This window comes from Platichthys flesus, chromosome 11 (assembly GCF_949316205.1).
Source record: "Platichthys flesus chromosome 11, fPlaFle2.1, whole genome shotgun sequence".
Lineage (NCBI taxonomy): Eukaryota > Metazoa > Chordata > Actinopteri > Pleuronectiformes > Pleuronectidae > Platichthys > Platichthys flesus.
In genome coordinates this window covers 3,958,401-3,982,880 of record NC_084955.1, presented here as the reverse complement: position 1 = coordinate 3,982,880, position 24,480 = coordinate 3,958,401, and the positions used below count along the sequence as shown (strand labels likewise).

General features: G+C 41.6%; 1 protein-coding gene and 1 long non-coding RNA gene across 2 annotated transcripts; both read right to left on the bottom strand.

The window, feature by feature from the left end:
- Nucleotides 1–7,167: 7,167 nt before the first annotated feature.
- On the bottom strand, nucleotides 7,168–9,749 carry LOC133965161 (transmembrane protein 74). The gene is made up of 2 exons (XM_062399574.1): nucleotides 9,628–9,749; nucleotides 7,168–8,999 (listed from the first exon to the last, which is right to left on the bottom strand). The coding sequence occupies exon 2, from the start codon at nucleotides 8,930–8,932 to the stop codon at nucleotides 8,087–8,089; it is 846 nt and encodes a 281-aa protein (XP_062255558.1). The 5' UTR covers nucleotides 8,933–8,999; nucleotides 9,628–9,749; the 3' UTR covers nucleotides 7,168–8,086.
- Nucleotides 9,750–19,052: 9,303 nt separating this feature from the next.
- On the bottom strand, nucleotides 19,053–22,035 carry LOC133965130 (uncharacterized). Its single transcript, XR_009923848.1, has 5 exons — nucleotides 21,632–22,035; nucleotides 21,034–21,216; nucleotides 20,328–20,414; nucleotides 19,512–19,659; nucleotides 19,053–19,276 (listed from the first exon to the last, which is right to left on the bottom strand). It is a non-coding gene; the product is annotated as an uncharacterized LOC133965130 (long non-coding RNA).
- Nucleotides 22,036–24,480: the final 2,445 nt, after the last annotated feature.

The window sequence follows — 24,480 nt, the reverse complement described above, 5'->3', positions numbered from 1 at the left end:
ATACAGTATTAGCCAGATGTTGCACAACACCACGCTGGGGAAGGAAGGCTTCTGAGAGAAAACCTGTAGGAAGTTGTGTGCCTGCATTTATGAATGTACTCATGGGCATGCCAACAGATTGAGGGGGGGACTCTCACATCGGTGAGAGCCGGGCAGGGAGGATCACTCTAAACTTTCTTTACCATATACATTTTTACAGAAGCACAGTGATTTACAGAGCTCAGCGCTGTAGTCCAGGGATGTCACACAGCCTATTCTCACAGCATCTTACTCCCAACGCTGACAGGGCAATAAGTGCAGCGCTGGTGCGTCAAATTGTGAGGTCCAATGCTGCCATCTTCAGGTTGTCTACAGCCAACGGGGTGGTGTGCCTCACGTCTCCAGGGCATATTGCTGCATATGTAACTGATCTTGCTTTCAGGACTCTTGCAGATAATGGTACAAATTGACTTATTAATAAACGTTCATAAAGATGAAATGTTCGTTCTGTTGCAGTTGGCTTTTGCCATATGTCATCATAATAAGTAAGGGGATGAGGATAGTTGTTGCTGTTGTTTCTGTATCATTAGTGGAACGGGTCATTTCTGGCCCTTGCAGGTTTGACATAGTTGACATTACAGCACATACAGGAGGGCACTGTCAGCGTTTCAACTGGGAACTATGAAAGACCTCACATAACCCCTGTCTATTATGTCTCTGTGCTAGTTTTGCAGTTGTTATTGCCCATTAATGTGTACATGACTATTCAGTTGATGCACAGATATGTCCGTGACTTTCTGCTGCTCACTGATGCAAGACATACAACACAATCTATAGTTCTAGAACCAATTTGTGGAATTCTGTCTCTGAATCAGAGCCAAGCATTCAAGGCTTTCAATTGACTGTTAAACTTGTTTAATCAAAGAATCTGTTATTACTCATATGTCTTTTATTACTACATTACTGCTATTTTATGACTGTACACAATACTGTTTAATCTTTAACATTATGATTATTTAGATGACAATGGGCCTGGTTATGGTGTTTTTATTTGTAACTATTTAAACAGTTTTTAAATCATCAGTTGTATTATTTTTCTTTTTTTGCATACAAAGCTCAACATACAAGTAAACTATTATCATAGTTTTCTGCCCTTTCTCCCCCAAAATGTTGTACTTAATATAACAGTGGTTAAAAACAGGGAGTCTAATTATTTTGATATTTAGGGTTGATATATCTAATATTTTTTTTAAATCGCTTCTTAATTTATAGACTTGCTTTAATGTGAGGTTGTCTTTTAACCATCTTGTTTTTCTTGTTGAAGCACTTTGTAATCTCTATTTTTAAAATCAAAATGTATTATTTATATTATTATTATTCAATAATGTAGTGATATAACACTCACCATTCATTCAACATAATATAACTTATAGGTACATTTTTCTACTCAATATTTAAATGCAGAACTTAATGATTAATGGAGATTTATCCATGATATTATCCATTTGGTGTTAGAATTCAACGCTTAGCTCATCAATAAAATGAATCAAAATGAATTGAGCACAGCAGATGCCAGCTGGATGTATAGTTTAAAATATCCTACATGCATGTACCTATATGTGTGTCTGTGTGTCTAAATTGTGTTAGTGCGTGTGAAAGTGTGTGAAAGTGTGTCCTACACCCCTCAGCATCCTCCCTCTCCACATCCTGCTGGCTCTCTCCACCAGCCTGTATCATCTCTCAGCAGCCTAGATCCTCGCTGGTAACCCAACACTAGAGGCAAACGCAGCACAGACAATCAGCTCTGCAGCGCCTGCTTCTTGGTCTGTTGTCTGTCCAGAGCCTGTCCTCTATCTGCCACCTTGCTTTTAGTCTAAACAGAGCTGATTGTTTAGAGCCGATTTCTGCTCTTCAAGCTGAGGTCTACAGCACAGTGTCTCCGAGGGCTACCAGCAGGTACTGTAAACATCTAATAGATTGACTGGTACAGTATGTGCAGACATTCACAGTTATAAACTGTAATTAAAGATTGATGATATGACAGCTTCCAAAACATCTGGACAGCCCCCTGTTGGCTGGCTGCAGTAGAGGTCACGAGCCCCACCTCCTGAATGTTAATGGATGGGACATGGGCGAAAAACACAGAAAGCCTGAGTTAAATAAATGTTTTCAGAAGAGGGTTTCTGTAATTATGGGTAGTTCTCATCTAACTGATGTTTGCTCAAGTGGTTATTTGAAGGGTCAGGTTATGATTGATAGCTGAAACTGACTCGCAATTGGTCAAGCACAAACATCAGGAACAACAGCTCTCCTCCATTACCACTGTGAGGATTCTTGACTCTGAAAGAAGCCGCCAGGGCAAGATGATGATATTTTGGTTTAATTTTTGTAAATGGGAGGAGGGGGAGACGCATCATCCCTCTGTAAGACTAGCTGAAGAGCAACCTCGCAGAGCTGCTATGGAGTCCACTGATGTGTAACTCAAACTATACAGTAGTGGTTACTGAAAAAAGTAAAACACACAAAATAGGCTACTTTATAATGTATGTTTTTTTCCCTATTTTATTCAAGAGCCTGCTCTCAGTTTGAGAGCAGTACTTATTGATTTCACAGACACAATTTCATTTGTCAAAACTGCACCTGGTTTTCCATTGGTTTGGCAATTTTAACAGAAAGACATCCAAGAGCAGAGAAGATCATCCAAGAGCAGACGTTTTGTGCACATAAATAGCCTGAGCATGATGAGAAGAGTCAGAAAATCTGTCAAAGGAACAAAATATCGGACTGGAAGTGTTTGGTCTGAGCACATGCCCAGTGCAAACGCAGTTTTGAGTGGAAGCGTTACAAAATCTGAAGGTGGGACCAATACGTTCTGCTCTCAACCTGAAAGAAGATGCTCTTGAATAAAGACAGAACCCCCCCCCACACAACCCACCCACCCCATAACATGTGTAGGATTGTGCAGCATGCATCTCCTATGGCTTCTGTCGTTTATTTACAGATAAACATCTCCACTTACAGAAGATTTACTTCCGCAAAGTAGCATGCTGTCATTATTTATTGCAATTAGGGGTGGATGAATAAGCATAATGGGGGAAACATGCATGCACAGGAGGCCATACATGATGAATAACTGCATTAGCAGTTTGATACAAATTAAATCAATGGAGCCAAGCACAACTGATTTACAACAAGGGGGGTAAACAAGAGGTGAACTGAGCTTGTCTTTTGTTTCTGCAATATAACCACATCTGCTAAGCTGGGGAGACATTTAGCTGAAAATATGATGGTTACATTATTGTTATAGCAGCCACTGTCTGACCACATCAATGCCATTACAAAGAGCCCATTTAAAATTCCCTGTAGTGGATGATCAGAGAGGCCTCCCCGGAGCAGTGGAGTGGTTTTACTGTAAGACAGATTCTACCGATCACCTCAATTTCCTCTCTGATCTACCATGGCAGCCAAAGCGCTGATGGTTCATTTGTCTGAGAAGGTGAGGTTAAGGTGCAAAGCGCAACAAATGAAGGTGCCCGGCAGACGGTCTTGTGTCGGGTTATGGCTGGCCTGACTGCCGTCTGCGGGATGAGGCGGCCAAAGAGGCATAAGTGGGGTTGACCAGTGAGTGAATGACGAAGCGTTTCTGAGGACTGTTTTAGAATCAGCCATGTCAAGCGCAGCTGACCAGAGACATAAATTGATTTGACACAGAGCGCCAGTTGTGGTCTTTTCTTGTAAGAATAGGGTATTTGTTCAGTCTCACTACACGGCAGTGGAAACTGCTGAGCCGCTGAGGATTGCAAAATAGTATGGCTGGAGAAAAAGGATGAGACAAGAGAGGACTGATGAGGAAGGGGTATCTAATAATAAACCAACTTAAAGGGAACACACACAAGTAGAAAAAACGTATTTCTCGTGAGCTTTAATGCCATGTAAAAATGAAACCACCAGAAAGGGCTTGGATGGTTCTTAACAAGGATATCCTTGTGGGCTAAATGATAAACAGCCTGGCTAAGTGCATCCTGAGCAATGGTCTTTGCAAACTATATTTACAATGCAAAGAGCTCTCCAAAAATCCACATTGACTAAAACTATCCTGCCTGAGTAAGGCTATGGAGCAAGCAACCCAGAATGCAGTCATATCCCTGGGGAATTTAGCTTTTGTCTTCCCCTCCCAATCCCTTGGAGTGGAAACTCTTTTTTTGTTGGCATCACTATCCACTGATAGCCGGGGGCCAAGCTCACCGCAGACAGGACTATATCTAATGTGTATGACAAAAGAGGGCCTGCCTTTTTTTTAACCTGTAGCTTAAAAGGTGGATGCGCACACCACACAGATGCGCTGCTCACATATTGAAAAGGAAGAGTTTTGACGTTTTTGGTAAATATGCTCAGCCGATTGAATTGGTCAGCAAAACGACGAGAAACAGGAAAACAGCTGTGGCTCCGTCCAAAGGAAACTAAAACTGTTTACCAGCTGCTCCTCAGCTCATGAACAAGCAACCTCATTTATGTTATATGTTGATTAATTGTGGTTCTCCATGTGGACCTATCTCATGACCTTTGACCCCATGGAATAAGGTCATCCCCTTTAGGTGTCCAGGCAACCAGCAGAGATGACAGGACCTCACTGCACCCAGTCCAGACATTTAGCCCAAAACATAACCCCACATAAAACTACAAGGGCATTCAATAGAGTTCATATCAGCTCAAAGGCCCAACAGTCTACTTATGAAATGAAATTTCAATTCAGTACTCTGGATTTTTATTTGGATCTGCACCATAGTTCAGAAAATATGATCGTTTTTTTATCATCACAGAAACTGTCTGAAATGAATTTTCAGGTCAGAAGCTCTTTAATCTAAGCTGATAAACCACAGTTGTGCAAAGTTAGGAATAAACACACACTTGAGTATTAGCAGTGACAAGGTGATGGAGTGCAATAACGCCTTTGGGAAATTAGCTGATGGCAGCAACTCAGCTGCTCCTCGGCCTTACCTGAGGGGATCGACTTACGTAGGAGCCAACCAAATATCAATAAGGGGTGATTTAGCTGTGCACTGCTAAAGGATAAAGAGCTTATGCAGGAAACCTCAGGAAATATACTCGAGCTTGGCGTGTAAAACGCTGTCGCTTCAAGCAAATCCCTGATTAAATCCCCCCCAAACACATCTAGTTGGCTGCATGAGGGGAAGCCTGGAGTTGGCTGTGAGGCACGATGCCAACCATGGAGGAGGACAGAAAGAGGTAGGGGGGGAGGATAAAGAAGGAATAGGAGAGATGTTGGGGGTTGGAATATTATATGTCAGAAAACCTACAGAGCAGTTGTGCAGTTACAAGCTGCGGATGAGTCTGTTTAAAGTATGCAATGTTAATGCTTCCCCCTCAGGCATTTAAAATCCTATGTGTATTAGATGAGTGACATTCTCACAGATGAGGCCACCTCTGGATATGACTTTGATACTGAAGGCAAAGCAGTGACGTAGTGTAGGTGTAACGAACCATTACATTGCTTAGAGTTAGGGTTAGGGTTAGGGTCACATTTTGTGGCACATTGCTGTTGGTAGTCTCTTATGTGTTGAACGAGGCTCATTTCATACAAATGTATTGTTATGAGTAGAGGGAGGGAATGAGTGTCCAGCACTTGGGCGTCGCACCGTGTTTCCACAGCCAGCGACAACAGGAAAGCTCACTAAACGAAACATGGCTTTAACATCTGTAATACTAGTCTTGGATTTACAGCCTCTGTGAAGAGAACGGGACAACATTGCCTCATTTGGATCATTAATTTTTTATTACCTTTCCTGGAAATCTCTTCATTTTGGCATTTTATTGCCATTCATAAACATAATGGGTGTTTTTCAGGGAGCACACACACTTGTCGCCTCTGTGGTGACAGACAGAGAAAATTTAAAGCTTGAGTAACACAGATGCGCATTAGTTCGTTGCTGCAACAAATCCTCTTTGAATGATAATGCTGAATACCTTCAGAATCAGTGATCCGGTTTTTTTTTTCACTTCACAAAAATTAATGTTTAGAAAAATGTTTTTTCTGACAGGCATTTGTAAAAGATGTAGTGACAGTGTACACAGAAGCAACGCAGCTGAATGAGAGCAGAGCAATGGCGCGGCCTGGAGCTATTTACCAGAGTGATCAGCCCACGCATCTCATTAAGAGAGGCTGACTCACATCGGTTTGAATGTAAGCCTCGGGGTCACACGGCCTGGAAGACCAAGGTAACATAGTGTCACTGCTGAAGAATCATTAGTACATGTCTTTGCATAATGCAGCATTTGGCTGTTTATACGAATATATGCAAATATGAATAAATTCGAATGGTTCATGCATGATTTATGATCCTTACACAGGGAGCCTACACAAAAAATGACTAACTTTTTGAAAAGAATTGCGTCCCACTCTTCAGCCTTTATTCTGCAGGCTTTTTTCAGACTGCATTTACATCCATTAGAGAGACACATTATCAGTTTAGGCAGAATCTCAAGTCTTCTTCAGCCAAGATCCTGATCACCAGGGCGTTAACATTTTGGGCACATGATATTTAAGCTCTTTGTGCCACCTGCAATTTTGGGAGTTTGGAAAATCATCATGATAACATCAGATATAACCTTTTAAAAAGAATGATCCCTCACTTTGGAGAGGTAATTTGCTCTTTGAAGTGGTGACGGCTTAAGGTTTTGGAATAAGGGCGACTCTTTGATGTGTGATTAGATGTTCCTGAGTCCATCCTTACATAGAGAGAGATGGGGGAATACAGACAGAATGGTAAAAAAAAAAGAAAAAAAAGGCTGATCAACCTTGAAATGTAAAAACCTCAGTTTAAGATTTATTCAATAACTAATATTTAGATTTTGCTTTGGTTCCACTGTTAAAATAGATTATTACCATTAGGTCTAGAAAGGGAACAAATGTAAATCTGCCGCAGTCTAGTTCCCAGAGTGAGGCAGACAGTAACCAGGAGAGCACTGTTGTCAATAATTGTGCTGCTGGTGCACAAAGTCACCACGAAAATGATCTGAGCTCACAGGAAATGAAATGTGAAGTGCAGCCTTTAAAGGAAGAACATCAACAATAACTTTTTTATCAATGAAATAAAGGGATTGTAGTTTTTTTTACTAAATTCTTCATCAATGAATCTGAAGGTTGATATAGTCACTCTTTTTGTGTAATGAAATTTAGGCCATCTTTTCACTGTCTCATCTCATTCTGGGGTCACTGTACCCTCCAGTTTGCTGTTACCACACCGACAAGACCGAGGGCTCTGCATGCTCACTATTCCACAAACTCCAACTGTACAATAAGGTGATTTAGTAAGATATAAACTACTGTCTGTGGTGTCCACCGAATGTGTACACTGCTCCAAAAGCAGCAGAGAGCCAGCAGAGAGCCCAGGAGAGAGCACAGTGCATGTCAGCACTGTCGAATGTGGCCCATAGTCAAGCTCAGTACAATCAAACCGACGTGGAGCTTTGGCTCAGATTCATGACGCCAGGCTTACTGGCTTACCTCAGCACTGCACCAGAGAGGCACTGTCACTGGATATTACCGTGTGGATCGGTGAACTGATTCTCCCCCATCACAGTGGACAGGGACAGCTTGGCCATGAATCCCCCACACACCCACTCTCCTGCCCTGGGGACACACTTTCCTGACTTCCTGAAATGTGTCTGTGCACAAATTTGCTGCTGGAAACATTCGCATTAAATATGAATAGCCTTAATAATAAATGGAAGCTCTCAGAAGTTTGCATCCGTGGTACAAAAACACATGAACCAGGGTTTGTGACACAAAGCTCTTAACAATCACTTTTATGCTGTGGTGTGGTAAAATCAATTCAGAACAATTTGACACCACACTGTGTTTCTCTACCTATTGCTCACTTTTCATTCGAGTGCTTTTCTGCTCTCCAGTGGATACATAATAGAACATGTGATCTGTTTCTACAGGACAAAATGATGCAGACTTATTTTGAGTGTATGATACAGTAGTAGGATGAAGGATGTTAGAGAATGTGAATGGCGTGAAATACTCAGTTATACACAAAAGGTTTATATATGCAAAGCGGTTTGTTGGATGCAGAGCAGCATGTTAAGTCAAAGTTTCCTCCATGTCCTCCTCCAGGGACAAGTGCGCAGACGAGTGGCTGGGACTGGACCTAGTTTTCAGGCTGATAGAGCCGTAATGTTTAGCGGAGCGCTTTGAGTAAGCGATGACCTTTCTCCTGTACATTTCCCCTTTCCACATGGAGATCATCAGCAGCGTGGAGAGCACCACGCCGCCCAGCGTGAGCAGGCACAGTCCCGCTATGACGCACCGGTCCAGGTGGGCACCTATCCGGGCGCTCTCCATCTCCAGCCTCTCCATCTCCCTCGCCGACACGCTGTCCCGGTCCACCACTACATCCCGAGGCACCGCGTAGGAGATGATTACCAGGGAGATCCCCGTCACCAAGAACGTGACTGCACTGATAAAGCCGTAGTCTATAGAACTTCCAGAGCCCTCCCCGAAGGAAAGATCGTCCTCGGACATGAAGGAGAGCTCCGGGAACGTCTCGGAGCAAGGCTCGCCGTTGCGCACGGGTCTGTGCGCACTTCTACAACTAGAGGCCGGGCTGGCCAGTCGCACATTGACATTCTCATCAATGTATGTGAATGAGGTCTCTAATTCCTCATCGCAGCAAAGTCGCACTTTCTCGTCGCCGAGGTGACCGAGTTTGAGCTCCGCGCCGCCCTTGCGCGGTGCCGTCCTTGGTGCTGAGAGGCACCTGCCATGGCAACTGCGGGCCGGGTTACAGCCAGCCTCCCCGGGGAGCGCTCCTCCTGTTGATCCGCCCGACTTGCGGACGAGCGGTGCACCCGAAACTCGGTCAAGGACGTCGGGAGGATCCGACCGCTTCCCTGCCTCATCTGCGGGAAGCGGCTCCGGAGAAGCCATTCGGTTATCGCCACCCGCTGGTTGTCTCTGAGCCTTCCTCCCACGATGTTGTCCCTCCACAGCATCCCTAATAAGAGGGCACAGCTCCAAGTTAAATGTTGCATCTTAATTAGATCCCCCTCACTACAACGTGTGAAAACCGCACATCCTCTAATGCGCAAAACACTTGTGCGTAACGGTGCGCGAAATGCACGTGTACCTTGTAGTACTGAAATCATCAGCAGCACCTAAAGTTGATAAGATCGTTACAGATAAATCCGTGGACCCTTCTTGAAAGGCGCTTATAGCGGCTGTGATTAGCCAAATACCTCTGTATCCAATTAGGAGAACAATCCACGTATAAACCGAGATTTAGGCTATATAACCCATTCTAATTCTGTTTAAAGCGGACACTTCATTAATGGTATAGATCGTGGAAATTGTTAAAGCTAAATCAGATATAAATGTTGCCATAAACTGAACATACCCACAGTCAATCTGCTGTCGAGAATATAATCTTCTGCCGTGAATACAAGCAATACTCCCATATACGTGTGGTAACGGTCTCTGCACACTTTCTCTGCCCTGCAGGAGCCGTGGGATGCTGCATGAGGGTGGACCAGTCATGCACAATCCGGCTCTTATCTATTTCTATTTCTTTTCCCCCCCTGATCGCAAAACAGAAACCTCCCTGAGCCAGAAAGAGGGGAACTCACCGCGCTACTTCAGCATCCCCTTCGTCTTCTCCTCCTCTTCGTCACTATAGATGGTGACAGCGCATAACGGAGGCGGATTTATCTTTAAAGAAGCCTTATCAGTGAATATGCGTCGAATAGCCTATATTCTCTCCCCGCTCGATGCTGTGGAGCAGCAGCTCTTATAGTCCCTCCCACACACAGAGCCTCAGCTGTCCGCGCCGCGGCGCTGAAAGGAGCGCAGTTATCTGCCTGTGAGCCGATTGAGATCACCACAGTCCCCATGAGCGGGGATAGGGATTTGAGGGGCTGAGAGATATATAGAAATAAAAAGAGCAATATAGAAATATTTGAAATCCTTGTACAAGACTGCTACTGAGGCCGTGTGATTTAATATGCTCCCTACAAACAAAACATGAAATGGTAAAATTATATATATTCTATATTTTGTTATAGTAACCGCCTATAGTAACCACTCAAAGTGCTTTACAGCACAGTTTTGCCATTTACCCATTCAGATACACATTCATACACTGCATCTATGTGCAGCACTTTACCTTTCATTATTACAACACCTTCCAATCTATACCTGCAACACCTTCTATACCTTCAACACCTTCTATACCTTCCAAATTAATTTGGCCAGATATTACATATTGGTTATTTCTTGGTAAATTACATTCCAACCTTTCCTTCATTCTTTCTTTCTTTTATTTTAAACATAAGAAAAATCCTTATCGTTGAATATCATATTCATTGTAGTAAATATTCCAAGCTTTGTTAAATTCTGTCGGAGGTCTGTTAGATTAAGATGCATTTATTTGTCCCAAACACATGCACAGACATGCACAGGCACACTCATTTAGGTAGGGAAATTTAACCTCTGCTTTTGACCCATCTGGTGCAGGACACACAGAGCAGTGAGCGACCATGTATGGTGCCCGGGGAGATGTTGGGGGAGTAAGGTGCCTTGCTCAGGGGCACTAGACAGGGTAGGGAGAATCCTATTGGATTTTTGGACGGATCAATCCAGGTTCGTCTTTTTGTTGTTTCACCGTGGAGTCGAACCAGAGACAAACCAGAGACCTTTTCTGCCCATAGACCAAGTTTATGCCACTAGTCCACCACCTCTCACTGTTGTTGTGGTTGTTGGCAGAGGTGTATGGTCAAAAGTGTGTTTATATTGGTGAAGATCCCCTGAATACACGCCGATCTTTTAGGTCTTTGCTCTTTGCCTTGTGTGTGTATGTGTGTCTGTGTGTTTGTTACATTAAATTAAGTACAATTTCAATAAATATGCACCATAAATCATACTACGCATTTGGCTCCCATAGACTATTTGATCAGAGCAAATAAACCTTTGTATGGCCACACAGTTGAGGATCATCTACATGCACACAGTAATCTGCACTGATGTCAGTTAATTCCATCATCATATCAGAGAAAAAATGTATCCAACTGTGCTACGCAGAGAGTATTGTTAAGCTGCGTGTATCACGTACCATCTGTTCTGCCGTGCTCTCTCAGAAGATTACTGGTCAGTATGTCAAAGCCATCCTAATCCATGTTTAATCTAGACATCTAATAGGTCATCCTATCTGTGACCCCATGTGGGCTTAATCTTTGGGAGGTTCATCTTGCCGGCTCCAGAGCCTTAAGTGTTGATAGCATCTTCCAAAAAACCACAAACTATCAGCACAGTATTTATTTTTTCCTGTAAAGTGTAAAATAGATCGTTAGCAGGCCCCAAAGGTCACCGTCAGCCATTTCAGTTCTTAATCCCACTTTAAAGTGAATATTCATTTGCAGAATGTTCCACCTTCTTAAGCACAACTAGGCAGCAGCTATAAATGCTGTCGCCACTTTTCCTGTAGTCCTAGTGGCTGAGCGAATGGCTCATTTCCCTTTCCATTTAACAGATGAGTAAAGTGAGAGAAAAAGTGGTGAGGGAGGGAAGGAGAGAAAGAGAGAAAGAAAGACTACATGTTTTAGAGATTGCAGAGGCAGGTGAACTTCCGGGATCCTTGACTGATTGATCAGAACTGTTTATGGTGCCTTGGGTAAGACTACCAGACTCAAGACACTGTGGTGCAGAGAGAGGAAGCAAAAATCTGACTGTTCATGTGTGAGGGGTTAACAACAGCCAACAATCAGATGGTATCTGTCTGCAACAGTGCACCATTTTTCCTGTTGGCAAGGACACCATGGCTTGGGAGAGGAGGGGCGGCTGGGGAGTCCCTGATTCTAAAGGCTATAAATCCACAGTGTGTGAGTGTGTGTGTGTGTGTGTGAGAGAGAGAGAGAGTGAATGTGTCTACTGCCACAGGCATGTAGCTAGACACCAAATAAAGATGATGGATGAAGCAGATATGGTGAAGGGGGGGTTCCCTCTGAAAGCACATGGTAAAAAGAAGTAGTGTAAACTATGAAGTGCATTAATGAATGAGTTCACCTCACCTCCAGCTGCTCCAGCTGCTCAGCGTCCGACAGGAGCAGACTGCGTATCAAAATTGATGAATATGAATGAATAAAACTGTTCTGTGTGGGAAACAGGCTGCGGCTAGGGAAAAACCCCCAGGTCCCCTAAACCAGCACTTTAAAACCTACACCTTCACGTTTCACTAGATTGAAAAAACAGATGCATCGTCCTGTCATTAAATATTCAAGCCCATTGACTGTCCAGTGTAAGGTAATGTCCTGTTGATGTCTTATTTGAATTATTACAAATATGCCATGTTAAGACCATATCATCCACACTGCATATACTGTATGATTGATCAAGCAACAAACTAATCTCCACTTGAGTTAAAGGTTTTCAGAGTTAAAGGAATTTAAACCAGCTTCAGTGTAGCTACAATTTTTACCACTTTAAACTGTTTATCTGAGGACATAGAATAAGACTCGGTCTGCAGCCTAAAGGATAAATGCTCTGTCCACAATGACTGCTAGCGCTGTTTGACGATTAATTCAATTTATATTCATATTGAACTTATCACGTGTCTAAATCCCAGCAAACTCAACACTGCTCTTCCCTAGACCATGATCCCTAAATACATGTGTCAAGTGTGAAATGAATGAGATTAACCTTTTGCGAGAAATGGGTTCCACCTACAGACAATCAGACGTTTTTGTAATTGATTTTTTACTTATTTAGATCTGTCCAGAGTGTCATAGCTCAGTATTATTTTTACCCTAACACAAACAACTCTATTACTGTAAGTCGAAAAACAAGAGAATCTTTCTTCCATCTGTTCTTTATGACATGAAGTCCAGCATTACTAACCCAACAGAAAAAGTAAATGTTCCCTTGCTAGTGTACAACCTGCGGAGACTTGTCATTTGGTGTACATTTCCAGCTTGACCAATGGATAAAAAAGTATACACAGGAAAGATGATAATACATTGATGAAAGTAACATTTTACAGAATGACCTAAAATATGTTATCTGGGTAAGTAAACGTTTCTATTTGTGGGCTAAGTCATTCTATACAGTTTGAAGACTAATGATGCTAAAACACATATATCCATGTATGCAATTAAAGACAAAAAAGGCCTATATCTACTTTAACAACGAAGGTGCACTTAAACTTTATAATTAAAATAATAAAATATATAAAGCCTGCAACTTAGATTTGGTAGTTACGCAAAATTGTTTGATGTTACATTCTCTTGAATCTTGGTTTTAGATGGTTGGAAAATTGGCTGCTACAAAATATCTATGATGCGGTGCAACGCAATCCCCAAAAAGTCTAAAGGACACATTTTTCATAAAAGATAAACAGAATCTTCAATTTGAACAGTGTTATCACATATCAACGTGCTGATGTCGTAGAGGTCAAATCAGTACAGTTTGTAACTGTCCCACAGACAGGCAGAGAGTGTCCTGAGGCTCCCGACAGGGTAGTGTGTCACGGCAGCAGAGAACAGTGGATTATTAATAAGCATGTGTACACAGTCCCCTGGGTTTGTTTGGCCTGTGTAGCACGCAATTCTCCAGCAGCTCTTAAAAAGCCTCCCACAGAGGAGAGTGCAGGCAGACAGCAGCACGATCAGACAATTCAGAGAAACACAGAATGAGGTTGTTTTCTGTTTTGGATGGCATGCTGTATGTGTGGTGGTGGCACTTGTTATGAAATATTTAAAACTTTGATCTTCAAGGTAGTTTACAGTGACTGAAGTGATGTGGCTGGCTTCACCACATACACTGTGGGAATAGCAGCAGGATAGTAATGGTTTTCCTTGTGCCGTGTGTGTGTGTGCATTTATTCCTCATTTAAGGATTTAAAAAAGGGCCTGTTGTGATTAAGTATGTCTACTTGGATAATTAATTCTGCCATTTCATCGACCCTTCTGTTCTGTGTCATCGCTTCATCATAATTAATGTGATCTTATCCCAAATGCCACAGCCGCTTATGCATTAGACCGCCCTCAATAAGTCTTGATGATAATTGTCCGTCCTGTCTCCTGCTTCTCTATCTCCATCTGGAGTGCTGATTATTCCGTACAGCCACTCTGACAACCCAGTCTCATCAGAAAATGTTCAGTGGCAACGTTGGTCCACTTGGAACGACGTTACCATCTCACATTCTGGCCTCTCAGAGTGTGAGATGGTAACATTTTGTCAGCCCATTGTTTTGCATTGGCGTGTTCTCACGTCACGTGACTCACAAGCTCCCGTCTGCGGAGAGGAAAACATGGCGGATATTCCTTGTTTTCTCAGATAAAAATATAGTTTTGTAACTTAGTTTGCGCATAAAAATACATTCTGACACCATTTCTAGCGAGAAATGTGCTCTTTGCTTCCACAGTCTTCAGCCAGTTAGTGCTTATGATAAATATTTTAATAGTTATCACAAATGTTTTTATCGTTGCTATGAGGGTTGCTATGACGCTGCCATGCCAGCACGGCGCAGCGTGCTGTTAAAAACACTGTCCCTGCGTGGTGTCCCTCAGTGATCGTGAATGTTATTCACGTTATATAATATTAATATTTGAGGCTAGATTACACCTCTAATGCGAAGGATCCTGCGAGACCGTTCATCCCGAAGGGGGACCGACTGCGCCACGGACGGACCGGGCGAGCGGAACTGACGTGTGGCTTTTAGTAAACATCCGGACCTTTAACTCTGGGCTGCGTAATAACCACCGAGCGCTTGGAAGACAAACGATGTCATCTTCCTTCTGTCAGGTGAGTAGTTTATTATTTTTAAGGTCGTTACGATCTAGGTTTACAGTCCGAGTGCTGAGACAGCGGATGCGGAGTCCGTTGATACACACAATGCTAATCTTCAGGTAATACGCCATTGTTAGCCACATGCTACAGCCCACCGTAGCCTGTGCTACCTGGGAGGTGAATACATGGTTGTTGAAACCAGTTCAAGACGCTTAGCTCATCATTGAGGGACGCTACAATATAAATATAAACATGAATTTGATTTATGAATGCTTTAGATTAATAAGGAGTGTATTTCTCTACCATTACTCCAAATTATCAGATCAATTTGGTTTAATGTATAGTATGCAATATGACAATAATGTTTCCATGTTATGGAGTTGAAATTCATTTTATAAAACAATTCCTATGTTCTGTTTTTTAATCAAGGAGGATCCAAGTGAAGCTACAGGAGTTTCATTAACGTCAATAACTTGGACCGAACACTTTGTTTTGCTTGATGAAGAGCAGGAAGGGTAGCCTGGAGAGAAAGAGAAGCCGGGTTGAGCCCACTACCATCATCCACGTACCACGAGGAAGATGAGGGAGAGAAATGATCCTACCATTATAGAGGTACTTTTAAGTTACATACCAGAAACAACATTTTATATAATATGCCAAATATACATTTTTATAAAATCCCCAAAGTACGCTTGCTGACATACAAGTTAATATCACACTGAAAGAATTTTGATCGATCATGCTTCCCTGCTGTGATTGTTTAACTGGGAAGACAACTTTTTCCACAGGAAGGCAAGTCAATTTAAGGAATACATGTTCAAAGTTTTCCTCTGTTATGTATAATGATGACCCCCATCAAACATAATGTTAGCAATCTTTACACCTTTTAATTTATTCTGATTATTTCCGTCTACATGTGTGAATTTGCCTTCATTAGTTTCAGAAAAGAGCGATGATGTATCGGTCACGGGGCGGCAGCACGAGACTCCGCAAACTAGTCTGAAAGCAAAGTAGACGAAGGCGTCAAGGTTGCTGCCTGCCATCATTGTTATTTTGCTTAAGGGACTGAATATGTATCATGTAGAAATATTAGCATTTCCCTTATCTCTACCAAAACTGCTTGTTTCACAGACTGCAGTTTTGTTTTTGGTCCGATGTGGTGTGCAAATATAACCGTATCGGCAATGGGTTGTTGGGCATTAACATTTGTAACTCTAATTTTGTTTTGACAGACTGTGAAAAGAACGTGGAGTACATCACCATTCTACAGGAAGACACAGTCCAGTAATGGGTGTCAGAAGTTCAGTAGTGAACGACAGGTACTGTGGAAAAATGTGTGTCATTGTTGTACAATGTCCTTTGACTCTGTTTACACAAGGTTAACACAAAAAGGTTTGATTGTAAACTGATATTGGTATGAATTCATGTTATTCTCCTCTTCACAAGAAACAAACAATCCAAATTACCTGCAGAACGCCCTTGATGGACGCTTCAGATGCATCGTCAGACTGGCGAGACAGCAAGATGCCAACTTAATGGCAATTTATTTGTGTAACATTCTGTGACCAAATGTATAGATAACTTTTTGTAGATTATAAAAAAAGATAACCCATTTATTAAAAAAAAACTACACTAGAATTACCGCACTGCGTTGTATGACTCTGCTAACCAGCGCAGTGTCCGTCTACATATTTCTACATATTTTCTCTCGTATAAATGACACTGTGTCTCTTGACAACTGAAACCATACGATGAAGTCAGTGTGGCCTTGACCTTTTGACTTTAACACAAATACACAGTTAGACAATCCGAAAACATACAGTTATGCTAAAATATCTTTGGTTTCACATACTAGATGGCATAAGCAGAGACATCAACTCAGGAAAAATATTTCTTTAGAAAAATATTTCTTTAGAAAAGAAAGCCCTGTACGTGTGTATGTATACATACACACATGTGTATGTATACATACACACGTACAAACGCACTATTGAGACGTTTTGTTTTTTATCATATATTCTAAGGAAGGACTGATTCATGTACTGAGACGGGACGTGAGGGCCTACTCTGCGTGCTCAGACTTCAAGCCCAGCAGGCTGCAGCGGGCCTGACATATTCCGGAACAGCAGCACAGTCTTGGATGACTCCTCTGAAGATGAAAACATGGCGAGGTACTTCTCCACTGATGAAGAACAGTGAGGGCTGTGATTAGCTACACTCTCTTGCTACATGGCTACTCTTGATACTACCTGGCAGCCTTAGGAAGGCATTGGCTTGCTGTTGGGTAGCTGTTAGCTTCAGCATTTTTAGTTTTTAGCGGCCTGTCTGACGTTTATGTTTTTAAAAAAAAATCGGAGGGAACCATCTTCATAATTTAACACTATGGTTTGTTTGTGTGTCCTTCAGTTCTTCTCAAGAGAAGCAGTACAGGTGTGCCTCAGCTCCATGGTCCCTCCTGCAGCCTCCGCTCCTGATGCTAACCTCATGTCTCCATCACACCAAGCAGCAGACCTGGAGTGACAGACCTTTCTCCAGAGCTGCTCCCTCCCCCTGAAACCCCCCTCTCCAAAACACTATTTGTGGAGTTTTTAAAGTCTTATTTGCATGAGAATTGTTGATCATAACATTTCCAGCAGATGCCTTAATGTAATGTTTGTGAACAATAAATGACATTGATCATAACATATTGGTATTTCCTTGCACTTCTACACCATGATATTGTCAGATAAGATGCTGATTATATTAAAGCAGTGAATGCTCTGCTTTAAGCAACATAAACACACAATGATTCAATGGATCTGAAGTAGAATGGGCACTTACATTCTGTAGAGAATGCCTCAGTTATTGAAGTCAGAAAATAAATTTCTTTATCTGAGGTTCCAGTCATTTATAGTCACAGGAAAGCACACAGGTCTGGTTGTCTAGGGACACCCATATCATATTGTTTAAGATGTGTAACATCGAGTTTGTGTATCAGTGCAAAATACATGCCATCATTAGTCAAGAGTTCACTCTTGTTTACACTAAATTTAGGTGACCCAGATGTTTCACAATGCAATCTGATAAGGTCTTATGAGAAACATTCTTAACATTAAATAAATGAACACAGAGGATAACAATAGATGTTTGACTCAAATCAGTAGCTGGTAATCAGCAGCCTGACTTATTCAAACACATTAATACTACAATGAATGAGGCAGGGGTTATCTCACACAAACAAACAAACATAGTGTTAAATTATGAAGATGGTTCCCTCCGATTTTTTTTTAAAAACATAAACGTCAGACAGGCAGCTAAAAACTAAAAATGCTGAAGCTAACAGCTACCCAACAGCAAGCTAATGCCTTCCTAAGGCTGCCAGGGAGTAGCAAGAGTAGCCTTGTAGCAAGAGAGTGTAGCTAATCACAGCCCTCACTGTTCTTCATCAGTGGAGAAGTACCTCGCCATGATTTCATCTTCAGAGGAGTCATCCAAAGTCTGTGCTGCTGTTCCGGAATATGTCAGGCCCGCTGCAGCCTGCTGGGCTTGAACTCTGAGCACGCAGAGTAGGCCCTCACGTCCCGTCTCAGTACATGCATCAGTCCTTCCTTAGAATATATGATAAAAAACAAAACGTCTCAATAGTGCGTTTGTACGTGTGTATGTATACATACACACGTACAGGGCTTTCTTTTCTAAAGAAATATTTTTCCTGAGTTGATGTCTCTGCTTATGCCATCTAGTATGTGAAACCAAAGATATTTGGGCATAACTGTATGTTTTCGGATTGTCTAACTGTGTATTTGTGTTAAAGTCAAAAGGTCAAGGCCACACTGACCTCATCTTATGGTTTCAGTTGTCAAGAGACACAGTGTCATTTATTTATTTATTTAAATTTAGTGTAAACAAGAGTGAACTCTTGACTAATGACGGTATGTATTTTGCACTGATACACAAACTTGATGTTACACATCTTAAACAATATGATATGGGCGTCCTTGGACAACCAGACCTGTGTGCTTTCCTGTGACTATAAATGACTGGAACCTCAGATAAAGAAATTTATTTTCTGACTTCAATAACTGAGGCATTCTCTACAGAATGTAATGTGCCCATTCTACTTCAGATCCATTGAATCATTGTGTGTTTATGTTGCTTAAAGCAGAGCATTCACTGCTTTAATGTTATAAGCATCTTATCTGACAATATCATGGTGTAGAAGTGCAAGGAAATACCAATATGTTATGATCAATGTCATTTATTGTTCACAAACATTACATTAAGACATCTGCTGGAAATGTTATGATCAACAATTCTCATGCAAATAAGACTTTAAAAACGCCACAAATAGTGTTTTGGAGAGGGGGGTTTCAGAGGGAGGGAGTAGCTCTGGAGAAAGGTCTGTCACTCCAGGTCTGCTGCTTGGTGTGATGGAGACATGAGGTTAGCATCAGGAGCGGAGGCTGCAGGAGGGACCATGGAGCTGAGGCACACCTGTACTGCTTCTCTTGAGAAGAACTGAAGGACACACAAACAAACCATAGTGTTAAATTATGAAGATGGTTCCCTCCGATTTTTTTTTAAAAACATAAACGTCAGACAGGCAGCTAAAAACTAAAAATGCTGAAGCTAACAGCTACCCAACAGCAAGCTAATGCCTTCCTAAGGCTGCCAGGGAGTAGCAAGAGTAGCCTTGTAGCAAGAGAGTGTAGCTAATCACAGCCCTCACTGTTCTTCATCAGTGGAGAAGTACCTCGCCATGATTTCATCTTCAGAGGAGTCATCCAAAGTCTGTGCTGCTGTTCCGGAATATGTCAGGCCCGCTGCAGCCTGCTGGGCTTGAACTCTGAGCACGCAGAGTAGGCCCTCACGTCCCGTCTCAGTACATGCATCAGTCCTTCCTTAGAATATATGATAAAAAACAAAACGTCTCAATAGTGCGTTTGTACGTGTGTATGTATACATACACACGTACAGGGCTTTCTTTTCTAAAGAAATATTTTTCCTGAGTTGATGTCTCTGCTTATGCCATCTAGTATGTGAAACCAAAGATATTTGGGCATAACTGTATGTTTTCGGATTGTCTAACTGTGTATTTGTGTTAAAGTCAAAAGGTCAAGGCCACACTGACCTCATCTTATGGTTTCAGTTGTCAAGAGACACAGTGTCATTTATACGAGAGAAAATATGTAGAAATATGTAGACGGACACTGCGCTGGTTAGCGGAGTCATACAACGCAGTGCGGTAATTCTAGTGTAGTTTTTTTTTAATAAATGGGTTATCTTTTTTTATAATCTACAAAAAGTTATCTATACATTTGGTCACAGAATGTTACACAAATAAATTGCCATTAAAGTTGGCATCTTGCTGTCTCGCCAGTCTGACGATGCATCTGAAGCGTCCATCAAGGGCGTTCTGCAGGTAATTTGGATTGTTTGTTTCTTGTGAAGAGGAGAATAACATGAATTCATACCAATATCAGTTTACAATCAAACCTTTTTGTGTTAACCTTGTGTAAACAGAGTCAAAGGACATTGTACAACAATGACACACATTTTTCCACAGTACCTGTCGTTCACTACTGAACTTCTGACACCCATTACTGGACTGTGTCTTCCTGTAGAATGGTGATGTTCTCAACGTTCTTTTCACAGTCTGTCAAAACAAAATTAGAGTTACAAATGTTAATGCCCCACAACCCATTGCCGATACGGTTGTATTTGCACACCACATCGGACCAAAACAAAACTGCAGTCTGTGAAACAAGCAGTTTTGGTAGAAATAAGGGAAATGCTAATATTTCTACATGATACATATTCAGTCCCTTAAGCAAAATAACAATGATGGCAGGCCGCAACCTTGATGCCTTTGTCTACTTTGCTTACAGACTAGTTTGCGGAGTCTCGTGCTGCCGCCCCGTGACCGATACATCATCGCTCTTTTCTGAAACTAATGAAGGCAAATTCACACATGTAGACGGAAATAATCAGAATAAATTAAAAGGTGTAAAGATTGCTAACATTATGTTTGATGGGGGTCATCATTATACATAACAGAGGAAAACTTTGAACATGTATTCCTTAAATTGACTTGCCTTCCTGTGGAAAAAGTTGTCTTCCCAGTTAAACAATCACAGCAGGGAAGCATGATCGATCAAAATTCTTTCAGTGTGATATTAACTTGTATGTCAGCAAGCGTACTTTGGGGATTTTATAAAAATGTATATTTGGCATATTATATAAAATGGTGTTTCTGGTATGTAACTTAAAAGTACCTCTATAATGGTAGGATCATTTCTCTCCCTCATCTTCCTCGTGGTACGTGGATGATGGTAGTGGGCTCAACCCGGCTTCTCTTTCTCTCCAGGCTACCCTTCCTGCTCTTCATCAAGCAAAACAAAGTGTTTGGTCCAAGTTATTGACGTTAATGAAACTCCTGTAGCTTCACTTGGATCCTCCTTGATTAAAAAACAGAACATAGGAATTGTTTTATAAAATGAATTGCAACTCCATAACATGGAAACATTATTGTCATATTGCATACTATACATTAAACCAAATTGATCTGATAATTTGGAGTAATGGTAGAGAAATACACTCCTTATTAATCTGAAGCATTCATAAATCAAATTCATGTTTATATTTATATTGTAGCGTCCCTCAATGATGAGCTAAGCGTCTTGAACTGGTTTCAACAACCATGTATTCACCTCCCAGGTAGCACAGGCTACGGTGGGCTGTAGCATGTGGCTAACAATGGCGTATTACCTGAAGATTAGCATTGTGTGTATCAACGGACTCCGCATCCGGTGTCTCAGCACTCGGACTGTAAACCTAGATCGTAACGATCTTTAAAAATAATAAACTACTCACCTGACAGAAGGAAGATGACATCGTTTGTCTTCCAAGCGCTCGGTGGTTATTACGCAGCCCAGAGTTAAAGGTCCGGATGTTTACTAAAAGCCACACGTCAGTTCCGCTCGCCCGGTCCGTCCGTGGCGCAGTCGGTCCCCCTTCGGGATGAACGGTCTCGCAGGATCCTTCGCATTAGAGGTGTAATCTAGCCTCAAATATTAATATTATATAACGTGAATAACATTCACGATCACTGAAGGACACCACGCAGGGACAGTGTTTTTAACAGCACGCTGCGCCGTGCTGGCATGGCAGCGTCATAGCAACCCTCATAGCAACGATAAAAACATTTGTGATAACTATTAAAATATTTATCATAAGCACTAACTGGCTGAAGACTGTGGAAGCAAAGAGCACATTTCTCGCTAGAAATGGTGTCAGAATGTATTTTTATGCGCAAACTAAGTTACAAAACTATATTTTTATCTGAGAAAACAAGGAATATCCGCCATGTTTTCCTCTCCGCAGACGGGAGCTTGTGAGTCACGTGACGTGAGAACACGCCAATGCAAAACAATGGGCTGACAAAATGTTACCATCTCACACTCTGAGAGGCCAGAATGTGAGATGGTAACGTCGTTCCAAGTGGACCAACGTTGCCACTGAACGTTTTCTGATGAGACTGGGTTGACTCTGATGTCCCCAGTTATAATAGGTTCCTCATTATGAAAAGAACAAACGTTTGGTTCTCGCTGCCGGATCCCATTCCTTATGACACACTCAGCTTCAGTCTAGCTCTATATACTTGGTGCAGTAAATGAAGTAAGACAGACTTTTCAGACAACAAAGGAGGACTTTCATTAATTAGGTAAGGGAGAAAGTCTGGAATTCAAGCCAAAGATGCCATTTATATTTGGTGAACACAGTGAGCCAAGGACTAAGTAATCTGCTGGCACCACTGCCATTTATAAAATGTTTGCTTCTGAATTTCGGTTGGGATATATTGAATTTTTCATTCAGAACAAAATGACTTGGCTCTTAAAAGCTGCAGTAAATGAACAATGTATCATATTTACACAAAAGTCACTGCTGAGAATTTGTAAATGGTTCCCACTGTAGATAATCAGACATTTGAAGGCACTAGTATAACATTTCTTTATTGTTTCTGGTAGAACTAGAAAAGCAGTATTCCCTTTACAGCTCTAGACGGCGGCTCTACAACGTGGTTTGTTTCATGTCCTCCAGTGATTGCTCAGCAACGGAACAAACCCCCTGGAGGTGAAATATCAGAGTCAAGTAAGTCTGAAGGAATGCATTTCATAAATATAAATGAACTAAGAGGCAAAGGGAAAGAAAACCCTCTCCCAGCCCAAAAGAATATGCTAAAGAATTCAACAGTACAAAATAAGTATAAAATGCAATTGACTTCAGCTCAGTAAAGGTCTGCAGCCAATACATCACCAATGTGAGGACTAAAATACAGCCATGTGGGCGCTGTGAGGGTCCATTAATACTCATACATAAAAAGAGTTTCATAAACCACACAGATTGATGCCCCCTCTGTAAACCGTGTCATGATCTAAATATGTACAGTAACCCAGCTGCCCTGGTTTAATGTGTCAGTAGAAGCATTTAACCATAAGGTGGCAGTAAAGACCCATTCTGGAACTTTAAGGGGGGCAGTGTCAACATCAGGGTCCAGGGAGAAAAGTATGCACTGATCAAGTGGAGAGGATCAAGTCCTGTCTCTCTTTATTATTTTGAGTTGTTAGATTACGTTATGTGACTCATTACTGGCAACTAGAAAAGGGAACTGTTGTGTACAAGTAAAACAATTAGTTGTTTCCCTCTCCCCGTGGCTTTTATGCAAAGCTCAGCTTAACAAATATATGTACTTTCCACTACACCATATTTGTACTATGTATTTTGTTACAGGTTCATATTTCTTTTTACAAATTTAGAAAGTAATCAATAATGAGAAGAGGATAGTTGCTTTAGTGAATAGGATATAACTCCATAAGTACTTTTACTACTTTAATAGTAAGTAGTTTTAAAAGCAAGGACTTACATTTATTCAAGTATAAATCCTGATCCGTCACAAAGGGAGCTGTAGCCAATTCCATCTAACACTGGCCTGGACAAGTTGTCAGCATATCACAGAACCAACATAAAGAGACAACCATTCACACCCACAGTCAATATAGAATCTACAATTAACCTAATCCCATGGTCTTTGGACTGTGGGAGGAACCTGGAGAAAACCCACACAGACACAGTTGGAACATGACAACTAAACACAGAAAGACCCCGATGTGGGATTCAAGCCAGGTTGTGACAGTACTAATCACTGCACCTTATGCTCTCTGTTAATATGATAAGAAAATAACAACCTGTAAATACCGTTAATTGTCCTTCTGGTTTCATTTCAATTAATGTATTTAAGTGTTTTCATTAACATAATTGATAACCACAGCAGTACTTGGTGTTCTCGATCCAGAATTATATTTAAACAAATGAATAAAGGTTGTTTTCAGGCTATAAATCAATGTTCAATAACACAAATAACAATTCCCCTTAACAAAATCAATACTGGCTCTGATTTACTTTAGCCAGCCTGCTGTCTCTGACACCCCAGGTGGATGAATCCTGCAGGCAGTGATGGCAAAATGTCTCATCCACCTGTGAATTGTGTTATTTTTACCCCTTGACCCCCTGCAGGCAGCGAGGAGGACTGATGATCTGCCACCAGAACAGAACACTTCATTTAGCCCTCCGCTGATTTGATGTAATAGACACAGAGAGGATCGATTTGAGGTGACAATGAATTTATACAAGACAATAAATTACGTGCACACTGACATGAAATC